The 13,554-nt window shown below is 37.2% G+C and overlaps 1 protein-coding gene across 1 annotated transcript in view; it reads left to right on the top strand.

The window, feature by feature from the left end:
- Positions 1 to 2,260: 2,260 nt before the first annotated feature.
- Positions 2,261 to 13,554, top strand: part of LOC122091724 (importin beta-like SAD2 homolog) — a 20,130-nt gene continuing 8,836 nt past the window's right edge. Inside the window, exons 1-11 of the mRNA XM_042661831.1 lie at positions 2,261 to 2,568; positions 2,678 to 2,850; positions 2,953 to 3,123; positions 5,186 to 5,296; positions 5,402 to 5,476; positions 6,519 to 6,715; positions 6,809 to 6,869; positions 7,411 to 7,485; positions 12,849 to 12,926; positions 13,055 to 13,117; positions 13,513 to 13,554. The exon at positions 13,513 to 13,554 is cut by the window's right edge and continues 66 nt beyond it. Of these exons, the coding sequence (XP_042517765.1) occupies positions 2,424 to 2,568; positions 2,678 to 2,850; positions 2,953 to 3,123; positions 5,186 to 5,296; positions 5,402 to 5,476; positions 6,519 to 6,715; positions 6,809 to 6,869; positions 7,411 to 7,485; positions 12,849 to 12,926; positions 13,055 to 13,117; positions 13,513 to 13,554 (1,191 nt within the window). The 5' untranslated portion in view covers positions 2,261 to 2,423. The remainder of the gene's footprint in view (positions 2,569 to 2,677; positions 2,851 to 2,952; positions 3,124 to 5,185; positions 5,297 to 5,401; positions 5,477 to 6,518; positions 6,716 to 6,808; positions 6,870 to 7,410; positions 7,486 to 12,848; positions 12,927 to 13,054; positions 13,118 to 13,512) is intronic.

Genomic DNA, 13,554 nt, shown 5'->3' with positions numbered 1-13,554 from the left:
GCTTGCCCATCAGTGAACCAATGTTTCATGAGGCACAATGAATCCTTTTAATAAGGCCAACATTCATTACACGCTCTTGCACATGATGCAAAATAGATCGATGCCATGTGTCGTATGCGTGGGATGTACCAAAATATCTTCATAAAAAACAAAGCACCTAATATATCCTCTCTTAATCCCCTAACCCCAAACCACGCCCATTTTGATCGAGAAAGTATCATTTTCTGATCCTGGTTCGCCACCTTGGCTGCTTCGTTTCCCTACGGATGAACCTCATCGCAGCCCTGCGTTCCGTCAATCCCTGACCTTTCACCAGCCAATATCAAATTAGAGGACCCCAATCGTGTGAGTGACTCAAGCGAAAGCCAACTCGATAGTTTCAGGGAGACAACTGATCAGCCAGTTTCACGGCAAATTGGTACACAAATAACATGGCAGTACTTCCCGACGAGTCACTTTCCAAGCCCGACGGTCCAACTGATGCATGTCTACTACATGCCCAGTCCTGTGCCGCCCGGTGAAGTTTCTGCTGTAGTAATTCTGGTGCTGTCAACTTACATTCAGAGATTCCCGGTGGGATTCATATATCAAGTTCATGGTGTGGGTCAGGTGTACGGTGGGGGAGTGAAGGAGGTTACAATCATGGAAGCATATGAACACTCGCCAACTGGTGTGGTTCCCGAAGTGTTAAACCAGCAACAAGCATATTATGGGGCAAGGAATCCAGGGATGATTCCGTCTTACCCTATTGCCGCCGCAGTGGTCCCTTTTGGGGCCGCCGAGTTGCAGGCGATTGGTACTGACATGAAAATCAATCGCGTATCGCAACCTTAATGAATATTTGTAGATTTGGGTCCCTTGGTAACGTGGTGGCAGGGTATGTTGTGCATGGTGAGTCTTGTAAGTTAATGATTTGGTCAAGTATATTATGTAAACTAAATGAACCAAAACGTACCAGAAAGAAATGTTGGGACGACGACACCCAAATGGCCAAATCCCAATTACTGGAAGCCACGGTTGGAGAAGAAGAAGAAGATGATGATGAAGGATGTGAGTAGTTTTGATCGGGAATAAGATGAAATGAAAGGATTTAGGGCTCAATCAGGTGTTTCGATTTCAGGTTTTTGATTTGAAAAAATAAGATTGAGTTATGTGTTTTATTCAAAAGCGTAAAATCACCATTTCAAATGCTCACTTAATAGAGATTGACAATAAAGGATGCAAACATAATTTGGTATCGAGGTGTCTCTCAAATAGTTGCATTCTTTAGGAGTGGTGTTGTAAATTACCAAAAAAAAAAAAAAGTGAGTGACACACGATGTCCTTTGTATGTCCATGTATTTTTTTGTTATTTTCAACTATCTAAGATTCTAATGTGTTGGCATGTTGCACCAAAAAAAAAAAAAAATTGCACCCTCCTATATATGTTTTGGGCAAGAGAGCTTTACTTTATTGGTGAAGGACATGCAAATGTGCAGATTAATGAAAGAACACATGAAAGCATCTTCTACGTCAAATAGTACAGTCTTTTTGCACCTTTTGTGTCTGAAGGGTAACATTCTTTCTACCAAATTTTTTATAAGCAAATATGCTTGAATGGCCAAGTGGACCAATTTATGAAAAACTTGGGGCCCGTTTGATAACGTTTTAAGAAACGCGTTTCTGCCGTTTCTGTTTCCAGAAACAGCAGAAACGGAGTAAAAAGCGTTTGATAAAACTGTTCCGTTTCACTTATTTTCAGAAATAGAAATAGAAATTTTTACTTATTTATGGTTCAAGAAACGACCTAGGCGAAACAAGTTCAACTTGTTTCGCCGTTTCTAGAAACGACTTGTGGCCATTCTTTCATTGGTTACTATCGACTTCTAAAAAAATGACTTATCAAACACCTTCAATTCCGTTTCTGTTTCTAGAAACGGAAATTTATGTTTCTGCTGTTTCTTGAAACTGAAACGACAGAAACGTTATCAAACGGGCCCTTGGTTTATTATGGCCGATCTGGACCAGACTGATCGATGTATGGAAAGTAGTTTTTTTTCCCCTTCCTTACCGATTTTCACCGATTCTGACGTATCCGGATTCCGGATCCGATTCTTGTGTATCTAAACCCGGACGTAGACGTAAGTAAGGCGAGGAAGCACGGTTTAAGCCTGTTTTTTGGTAAGAGGAAGCTACGGTTTAAGTCGCACTATTAAGTTGATTTCGATCCCTAACGGTGGTACAACTGTAATAAAAGTCGATTCAAGCTGCGGTCCTTTGATATCAAAGGGCGAGCGCAGTGAGAGCCACATATAAAACCAAAATTTCCCGCCCATTCTTCCCTCCACGCTTCTTCTCCATCATTTTGCTCTATCACTGCTACGGTGCTGCCATACTCTGGGATTGTTCGATTAGGGATTCCACCGGAAGGATCGCATCGATCCATGGAACCTCTAATTCCCCGACTTGCTCAGCTATTCGATGAGACGCTTAGCTCAGATGATGCTGTCGTAAGCTCTGCGACCGAATCCCTCGAAGATCTCTCGGTTCTTCCAGAGCTCCCCTTCTCCCTCGTCTCCATTGCTACCGGTAGAATCCCCAAGTCCTCAATTTTTTTTCATATAATTTTGTCATCTGGACCCTAGACTTGAATTGAATTCTGACTATTGATGATTTTCGTCTTGTGGGTTTAATATAGGAGGCGAAAATCAGGGACAAAGAATAGCTGCTGCTACATATCTTAAGAATTTCACCGGGCGTCGTATTGGTGGGGATAATCCATCTTCTAAAGTCAGTAAAGAGTTTAGAACTTGTCTTCTGGGCGCTCTGCTTCAAGTCGAACCGGCCGTTCTTAAAGTTTTAGTTGAAGCTGTAGGCATTATACATTATCTCTGATTCATTCAACTACCTTTCCGTTCATTCGTCTATTATTAAGTTTAGAACTTACTCACTTTAATTATCTGTGTTCTTCAGTTTCGAATTATTGTCGTTGCTGAATTTGTGAAAGAGAACTCGTGGCCTGAGCTTATATTTGAATTGCGGTCAGTTATTCATAACAGTAATCTTATTAGTGAAGGTGCGAATCTTCGATGGAACACTATTAATGGCCTCATCGTTCTTCAAGCAGTTATTAGACCATTTCAGGTACATGTTCTGTGCTAGCACGTATCAGCACTATGTAAGAATGAAATTATTGCGTCCGTAACTTTGGAGTTTGAAAATCAAAATGAGACCATGTCAAATTTCACAGAAGTGCATGCAAACAAAAACAAAAACTAGGATTGTAAGGTTAAATCATTGTACCACAAACTCAGTACCTCTAAAGGAGTTCAACGATTGACAGAGAACTAGAGCACTGGAATTAATCTTCATATACTAGTGTTCAAAACCCTAATTTCATAAAGAAGATAAAGTATAGGAGGAGGAGAGAGAGGGAGGCTACTACAAGCATGCCCTACCCCTTACCTAAGCTCTCTATTTATAGAATGAGAACCCTAATATGAGAACCCTAATATGCCAAAATGATCACATGCCAATTGCCAAGTGATAGGACCCTATTGGGAACCAGTTAGGGTTTTGTTATAGGAGTCAAATTCAACAAATATAAAAAAAACTAGTTGCCCAAAAATGATACTTTTAAATCCTTACAAAATTTTATAAATAATAATATTTTAAATGTATATGTATACTTTTTACAAAAATACCATCGAACCCAGAATTCGTTCCAATCACAGTGGTATAATAATCTTAAGATATTCACTCTATTCAGGGAGTGGATTCCTAGTTGAGTATCTCTTCATTCATAGATGAACATTGTGAATTAACGCACCGATATATAGCCAGTGTAGACATCAACCTTTGGTACACGAAAATGCATAAGATGCAACTGCAACCATAAGGACCTCTCAGGTAGGGGGACTGGCAACTATTACAAGGAATCTTGTTACTTAATACAATTGATGGTAGTCAATGCAATATTCTCAGATGATCCAGTTTCATTCATATATAATCTTAACTTGAGTCACATTCTGGTTAATATACAATGTGATAACTATATGAACAGAATGTCTGTCCCTAGTTGTGAAGACTTTAAGGCATATACCTTACGGCTGCATATCACATATTAAATGATAATACAAATTGATTTAACTTAAAACACTTTAAATTGGATTTGATGGACACATATATTCAATTCATGCTAGTACACAATATTACTATGTACGAATGAAATTATTGCTTTTACTATTTATTGTTCGAAATATGATCATCTCAAGTTGTTTTGCTAAGTGTGTAGGCCCCAGGATGGGCTTCTATCAGAGACATGAACTTACTTAAAATTATACTGGTTTCATTTAGACTTCCTTCTTTTCTCTGTTAGACGAACTTTCTTGTAAATGTTATGAAAATACCGAATTTGAAATGGGTTCATATGTTTCACCTCCTCCTCCAAGTGGTTAAATCGGTGAAGTAATAGACATATACTTCTATTTTGTTGCTTTATATTTTTCAGTTACCTTCCCGATCTCAAATTGCCCTCTGCCGCTGAGCTGGCCCCAGTGGATGAGGGTCCGTCTTCTCAAACAGGGGACACAGACCGGCAGTTTGACAACCCGATGATTTCGGACCTCCAACGGAGGGAGGAGCTTGATTCGCGTCTATCTGCTCATGTAAATATAGCGAATGCAGGAAAAACTAAACTTATTCTGGTTTCATTTAGACTTCCTTTTTTTCTCTGTTAGACGAACTTTCTTGTAAAGGTTATGGAAGTGCCAAATTTGAAATGGTTTCATATGTTTCGCCGCCTCCTCAAAGTGGCTAAATCCTTCTATTTTGATTTTGTTGCTTTATATTTTTTGGTTCCCTTACCTTACTAAACAGATGTTCTACTTGAAGTAACATGCTTTAATACTGTGACTCCTCCCCAGTTGATATATTATTGTGGTTGGTGATCGCAATTTTAGTCTGTATTCGCTCTAAGACTCTGGGATATGGGTCAAATTCAATGTCAGAATCCCTTTTGTCTTGGTTTACTGATTAAAAGTAATAGTTTCTTTGCTGATTGTATGTGCCTGTGAGCTCTTGGTTTCAAAACAATTCAGTGCAGTTACTTGAAAGACCAAATATTCTTGGTACTCTATTACAAGTAATTTTCTTTGAAATGCTTATTTTAGTATATTTGGCTGGTGATTTATCTTTACCTTTGCAGTACTTCTTGGATCCAAAACTAGTGAAAGAGCCAGTTCCGCCACAATTAGAGCTAATAGCAAAAGAAATTCTTGTACCTTTGCTTACTATATTCCATCATTCAGTTGACAAGGTTGGGTGGGCTAGTTTTCTCCTTTGAAAGTGTTCCAATTTCTTCTTCCCTGTTTGAGTAACTTTAGAGGCAGCATAGTTATGAGCTTCAAGATCCATGTGGCAGGTTTTATCTATTGAAGGAGCAGAAATGGAAACTGAGAGAATTCTTCTTATTATATGCAAGTGCATGTATTTTGCTGTAAGTTCTGAATCTTCCCTGCCCTCTCTTCCTGGTGGTCTTACTCTTCTTTATTATTCTTCCTTCATAAAAATTCTCCAGTTCATAGATGTTAAGATACTCTTTCCATTTGAAATTATTTCCTTGAACATGCAATCTTTATATTTACAGGTGACCTCGGTATGCCAAAAAAAAAAAAAAGTTTGAGTTTGTTGTCAAATCTAAGTGTAGCCTTCTATGGAAAAATACTTTTAGTGAATGTTCTTATTGCTATCATGAAGCACCCTCTTGTTGTTATTATAGCTGTCAAATGAAGGATGTCACTCACTCCACCATTAATCTTCATATTTCTCAATGATTTAATGTCGAACTTTACTACGCATCACTTGGCCATATTAATCTCCTAGTACCATCCTATTCATTCATGATTAAAACATGTAAAGTGTGTTTTTTTTCTCTTGATTTTAAACCCAGACGACATCGAGGCAATAACAACTATGAATTGAAGTGATTACTGCTCTTGGATACTCTTAAGCACCTTCTGTATGTGCCAGTTATCCGCTTCCCTTTCTTATGGGTCACCTCAGGTTACTATTATTAAACTTCCTGGGCTTGAGATCAATTTTCTTACCCTTGGCACAATGTCCTGCTAACTTATCTTCTACTATTGTTAATCTTACTGAGCTTGAGTATCATTGTCCTTTAAAAAAAAAAAGATTCTCATAATTCTATTCATCACAACTTAATGCTTGCCATGTTTCATATTTGTGAGCAGCTAAGCTAATTTCTGTGGTGCATGGAATATACAATGACTATCTGTCTGTTGATCTTAATTTTCTATTGGTGAATATGGTCCATATGCAAGAATTTTCTTGGTTATCTCGGTTGCCTTATGCACTATGCATTCATCACTAAGTTTGATTGGAATATCATATATGAGGGTGAATTTTCCAATAACTCATTTCTGTCTGATATATTATCATTTGTGCTAATTATACCTCCTACTCTTTGTTTCTTTTGTTTTTTCCCTTCATTGAAAATTTACCACTAGTTAGTTTTATAGGTGAGATCGCATATGCCATCTGCTTTAGTCCCACTTTTGCCTACATTCTGTCACAATCTATTCCGGGTTCTGGATTCTTTGGTTTTTGATGGTACCACAACTTCATCAGAAGGGTGCTTGCTGAGGCTGAAGACTGGGAAGCGGAGTTTGCTTATCTTCTTTGCTTTGGTCACCAGACACCGAAAGCATTCTGATAAGTAATGCTTTGGATTGGATATGGTTCTATTTTGTTTGATTGCTTTAGAGTCATCTACACTGGTGCCTAATTTCTTATGTCCTTAACACTTCAGGTTGATGCCAAACATGATAAATTCTGTTTTCAGAATTGTAAAGCAAAGTTGTAATACCACTGTAAGTCTTACTCTTTTTTGCTGCTATTTATATTACTTTTGGGGAGTTTATGAAGATCGGCTCTGGGTCTTCATAATTTTTCTTCCATTTAATGTGGATTGTACCGTACATTTGTCATGGTCAGGCATGTGTAATCTTTGTGTGTGAGAGATACCACTGTAAGTCATGGTCATGCAGGTGTAATCCTGTGTTTGGAGTTAAATGCTATTTGTTGCAGTGATCTTTTGATAGTTTATCATGATACCAGTTTTGGGCACAGCTGAACATTGATTATGTTTGTGAGTAGAATTACTTTATTTTGTAATTTATCTTAGCACCATATTGTTTCTACCGTTTCTAATGAAAAATTTTCATGCTTATAATAGTCTAACCTGATTCTGGTGAAATTATGTAAGAAAAGCTTTCTCAAACATTTTCATTCAAATTGTTATGGGCACCAAACTGTTTAACCAACCTGTTTATATATTTCTTTTCAGGTTTGTCACCATTCAGTATTCATCTTTTCTACTAAAATTTAAAATACTTTTTTTGCATCATGCAGAAGCTGGATTTCTTATCAGAGAGAATTATTTCATTAGCTTTTGATGTTATTTCACATATTATGGAGACAGGAGCTGTAAGTTCTCATGCTCTTTTTTTACTTTATGATTCAGAACACATTTTTAGTTTCTTTGATTTTTCATGTTGCAGCAGGATCTTGTTTAGTTCTTCACAAACCTTAACCAATTGAAGTGGCTGCAGTCTATGCCATGTAAATCTTAGCTACTTTCTTTTTGTCATTTAGAGGCAGCGCTTGTTTGATATGTTTCACTAATCTGTTAGGACAGATTAACAGATTAGTGAAATGAAACCACAAAGACAGTGTCATGACCCAGACCCAGATACAGGTAAGGGTACAGCCCTTGCGGGCAATGATCAAACGATCCAAAACATTCATCAAACAAACAAGCATATGTGAACTCATAATATTGTCAACAAAATAAAACAGCTACTCATAGATAAAATATCCCAAACCTTACCTACTGGTGGCAATCTAAGGTTCATTCTCAAATTTAAATAAAAACCGCTCTGTCAGAGTTTACATAAATCTACGTCCTACTACAAACATCTAATAAAATAAAATGAACTGATAATAGTTTCAGGTCACCCTCGAACGCCTGCTCCACGCGTACCTTCCTCTCAATCATCTGTGATGTTCAAATAATAGGTTAAGCTCAACAACTTAGTAAGGGAAAATAGTAAAGCACATCACAGGGCAAACCATCAGACAAAACAACGGTTAAAACATAAAAATTTTAATTTCTCAAAACCACACTTTTAATTAAAATGCAATCATAAATTTTTTTAATTTTTATTTTTATCACACTTTAGCGGGCACTGAGGGAAATAAGCTACCATCGCCCATAATACGAGAGGGAAACACAGCCCCCACAATCACACGTTCACACAATCACACTGTTGTCACCACTCTGTGACTAAATATACACCACTGTGCACAATGGGTATAAGTGCCGCGGCTCAATGGGACACCCCTCTCTAGTCTGGTACGGAGTAGTCTATTTACCCTCACACACTCTCTTTTCACACATTCACAAAATCACTTTCTTTAACATAGGTAAAATCTTCACATACAAATCGCATGAATATACATTATGGTAATAATCACCTTCATCATTTATCAATCACTCCCATGAATTCATATCACACATAAACACAATTCAGAATAAGTATAACATATAAGCATACAAAACATCTCATCATACAATCAGACCACACATCTGTGGTGTAACCCCACTATAATCCACTTACCTTAGCCTGCAAGTCTCCTACTTTTACCCTCCGAGCTCTGAATGCTCACGTCAAACACTACCTGCAATTAATTACATCTCCCATTAATCTCCCAGTTCAAAACTAATTCAAATACTTCACTTTTTCCTCAAAAATCAACCTAAAAAGTCAACCCTCCTAGACCTAGGTCAAACTCTAGGAAACAATTCCCCTCAACACGTATTATCATCCTTCTGAAGATGAGAATGATCATCTGAGTGGTCAAGGAGTAATTAGAAAAACTACAATTTCAAAGTGAAACTTTCAAATCTAAGTAATTTTGAAATTACTCTCAATCCGCTGAACATATGGTTTCCAATTTTGGATTGAAACCTCCCTTCGAAAGGCTCTACTAACCCCCAAAGTATGCCCAAAAGTTAACAGTCGGATTGTAAACAATTAGGGAAATACAAGTTTTGGGTCTCCCAATTACCCCTCTTAGGCAGCCCAGAGAATCCTAAAAAATCTTTGCCATATCTAACCAGCACAAGTTCCTAATAATTGTTAATTTAATTTGGGTCTCCAAAAAAAAAAATACATATGGTCCCTATGAATTAAATCCTAGACTTTATAAAGAATATCATATTTGGGTCACGGTTTGGGTCCCATATTGGGTACCCAAAAAAAAAAATATATATATGTTCCCAATGAATTAAATCTCAGACCTTTATAAATAATTTCAGATTTGGGTCCTGGTTTGGGTCCCTTATTGGATCCCATATCGAGTCCCAAAAAAAAAATATATGTTCTCAATGAATTAAATCTCAGACTTTTATGAATAATTTCAGATTTGGGTCACGGTTTAGGTCCCATATTGGATCCCATATCGAGTCCCAAAAAAAAAAACCCTAATGGGTCCCAAGAACCCTAACCATACAACAAATCCTAAACCCTAGGCAACAAATCCTAAACCCTAAGAATAATTAGAGTCCCCCCCAAAAAAAAAAAAGTATAACCAAAACTTAAACTAAGATAAATAAAACCTCAATAAACCAGCAGAAAAGAGAACATCATTACCTGAAGAAGGCTGAGAAACAGAAGAGTAGACTCCAAAATCCCTCTTCCTCTCCCTTTCTTTCTTTCTTTCTTTCCCATGATTCTGTTCTCTCTTTCTTCCTTCCTTTCTTTCTTTCTTTCTTTCTTTCTCACGGTTCTGTTTTCTTTCCTTTCTCCCTTCTCTCTCTCACTCTTCTAACTTAATGTTTTGTGTAAATGGGGTGGGGTCCACAAAGGATGTTTTAAAAAAAATAGATACTTCTAACTTAATGTTTTTTGTAAATGGGGTGGGGTCCACAAAGGATGTTTTAAAAAATAAATAATACTTCTAACTTAATGTTTTGTGTAAATGGGGTGGGGTCCACAAAGGATGTTTTTAAAAAATAAATACTTCTAGCTTAATGTTTTGTGTAAATGGGGTGGGGTCCACAAAGGATGTTTTAAATAAATAAATAAGAGAGAATCTTAAAAATAAAATAAAAGAATCTTAGAAGTAAAAGAAAAGAATTTCCCTTTATTTATTATACTAGCAAGATTTTAACGTAGGACCTCTAATTAGTCAAGGTACTAACCGCTAGGCTAACTCATTAAGTCATTAAATACACCTTAAATTTAAATATTTAAGCAAGCATAAAAAGTATATGTATATATATTCTAAGGTTCCAAAATTTGGGGTATTACAGATAGAATCGGAGTGATTAAAATACTTGGTGGAAAACAGAACCAGAATTGAGGTCAATCAAATAGCTCATCATCCAGTACTCCAATGGGGCTGAAAATTTAATACAACATGGCTTAAATCCTGATATACTTGCTGGAACTTGAGAAGATGAAGGGAAAAGGAAGAAAGAAAGGAAGTATATGACTTTGGAATCACCACCAAAGCCTGCAGGATTAGCTGCTTCACCACTGTCCAAGGACAGGCTTACCACTGACCAAAAGAGGGGAAAACTCAATTTCTAACTCGATTTGTGAGAGGTTGTCCTCTTTTTCTTTTTTATAATGTGCTGTATTACAAAACAAGTAACTGTAAAAAATAGCAACTTTTCTTGAAAGAAGATCTAATTGTTATAACAACAACAACCAAAGCCTTATCCCAACTTAATGGGGTCGGCACATCGAGGTTCTAAGCAAGGACGAACACGAGGATCCATGCAAAAAGAAGATCTAATTGTTGTTACACCAAAATTGAACTAAAATAACAACTCCTAGGTTGTTATTGACTTGGCTATAAAATCTATTACAAAATAGAAACTAGAGTAAAAGATTTATCACAAAATAGAAATTAAAGTAGTAAACTAGTAGTAGATCTAACGAAACATTCCAGCTAGCAATCTTCTAGATAATCTCTTCTCCACACAAATCACATGGGGCCCACTTAGACCTGCATTCAATATTCTTGAAGAACATCCACACCTATTGGTCATGGGGCTTACTAGAACCAGAACCAGGTCTAGGTTTGGGCCTGGTTCTTTCTCCTCCCATGCTAGTACTGTTTGAGCTCTGCATCAACTCATCCTGGCTTGAAGAAACTTGTCCTTTAGTTATAATAAATCTAGGGATCAGTTTGGTGTGGTGTAAGTCCAGTTTCAGCCCAAAACAATATTCTGGCCACTCACATGACTAGGGATGAAATCTTCAAGGTGTGGCTCTCTCTCCTCGAAGAACTTGAGTGGAATCACAAATTCGGTATGCTCCACCTCAGGCTCACTTTCAGGCTTTCAGCAGTAGAAGGTACCTTCATGGAGTCCTCCAAAGTCTGGAACTTCTGTGTCAATCTCCACCTCAACCTCTGTAGTAGTGCCAAGTTCCTTTATCCCGATCTAATTGTTCGTTGTTTCAACCTTGTTTGCTTCAACCTCTTTAATGTAGGCCTCTACAGTAGAATCTTCAAAGACTGTTGCCAGTTGTTGGATTTTCTCCAACTGTAAACTCAACTTCAGGTTCCTGTTATTTGATTGGTGGTCTTATCTCTTCCTGTGGAGGCACAAAATTTAGATCAGTATGTTAAGTAAATGGTGATTCTGTTATGCCGCTTCTTTGCTGAATTAGAGCCAATCATTTGTCCACTTGCCTCAACTCCCTAAGCTTGATTAAGAAAAATTTGGATGGAGGTCATTCCGGATGGACTTAATTCACTGCTGGCCATAGCTCTGATTCCAATTGATGCTTTCCACTACATGTTAGGGCAGATTTAGTAAACTAAACCATGGGGACAGAATCACAGTGGTTAAATAGTTGATAGAAATAGAACCAGAATTGAGGTTAATCAAATATTTCATCGTCAAATACACCGATGGAACTGAAAATTTGATATAATAAGGCTTATCCTGATATACTTGCTGGAACTTGAGAAGATGAAGGAAAAGAGAAGAAATAAAGAATTATATGACTTTGGAATCACCACCAAAGCTTCTGGGATTGGAATCTCCACCAAACCCCACATTGGAATCACCACCAAGGGCTGGAGCTGCTTCACCACAGTTCAAGGACAGCCTCACCACTGACCAACAGAGGGGAAAACCCAATCTATCAATAACTCAATTGGTGGGGGTTTGTGCCTCCTTTGCTTTATTTATAATATGTGCTATATTACAAAGTAAGTAGTTCTGAAAAACAACAACTCTTCTAGAAGGAATATTTAATTGCTATTACAAAATAACAACTGCCAGTTTGCTATTGACTTAGCGACTAAACCTATTACAAAATAGAAATCAGAATGAACGAACTATCACAAAATAGAAACTAAAGTAGCAGTTGATCTAACAGAATTTTCCAGCCAATAATCTTTCTAGATAATCTCCTCTCCATGCAAATCACATGGGCCCACTCATCTTCGTTCAATCTTCTAGAAGAAAGTCTACAAGTGCTAGTCATGGGGCTTACTAGAACCAGAATCAGGTCTAGTTTTGGGCCTGCTTTGGTGGTACTGTTTGTGCTTTGCATCATTGTTCATCTCTGTTCTAATGTTTTGTTGATACCTAACTTTTCTGTACTTCCCACCATTTTGAAGCAGAGTGCATTTTGAGTCCTATTTTACATATCAATTATTTAATTTTTTTCAAGACTTTTAGTCTCTATTCGGGATCTTCACTAGTACTTGTGTTAAGCATCATGCTTTCTTTCTTTAAGATTATGAGTCTCTTCTGAAAATAGGGATGGAGATTAGTTTCACCCCATTTTTCGTCGTTGCTGAGCTCTGCAATCTTCCCGGCATTGGTAATGAATGAGAAGGTCAGTTTTCTTATATTGTCATTAAAAATGGAAAATGGTCTATCTAAAATTACTTGTGCACCATATATTTGAGTACTTATTTAAATTACCGGTTCTTTTATTTAATTTCCGGTGCTGTTTGTCATTAGGATGTTGCAGAGTGGGAAGAAGACGGTGATGAATATATAAGAAAGAATCTTCCATCTGATCTTGTATGGCAGGGGTCTTTATTTCACAGTATTTTTTTCAGTCACTCATTATACTCCATTTCCTTAAGGACTGCCCACTTTGAGCTTTTTTGCTGCCCAAAATGATAGCCCATTTCAAGAATTTCATGCATGGATTTTAAATGTTTTCTTGTTTTACCCATAACCATGGTAATGCAAACCTGGAATCCACATTAAAAGGAGGACAAACTTGAAAAAAAATTTAGAAAAAGTGGGCAGTTGGAGTATTTAACAATAGTTCGATAAAATGTGTGCTTTTCCAAAATGGGCACTGTTTTTTTGTGTGGAACAGAGGGAGTGTGACTTTTTTTTTCCCTTACTGACTTGTTTCACTTTACCTGCTCTGTTTTTTTTCGTTTTTTTTTTTCCTTTCACTTTAGGAAGAAATTTCTGGATGGAAAGAGGATTTATTCACTGCCAGG

This window comes from Macadamia integrifolia, chromosome 10, assembly GCF_013358625.1.
Source record: "Macadamia integrifolia cultivar HAES 741 chromosome 10, SCU_Mint_v3, whole genome shotgun sequence".
NCBI lineage: Eukaryota > Viridiplantae > Streptophyta > Magnoliopsida > Proteales > Proteaceae > Macadamia > Macadamia integrifolia.
Note: the sequence above shows the minus strand (reverse complement) of the source record. Positions and strands in the feature narration are given on the sequence as shown.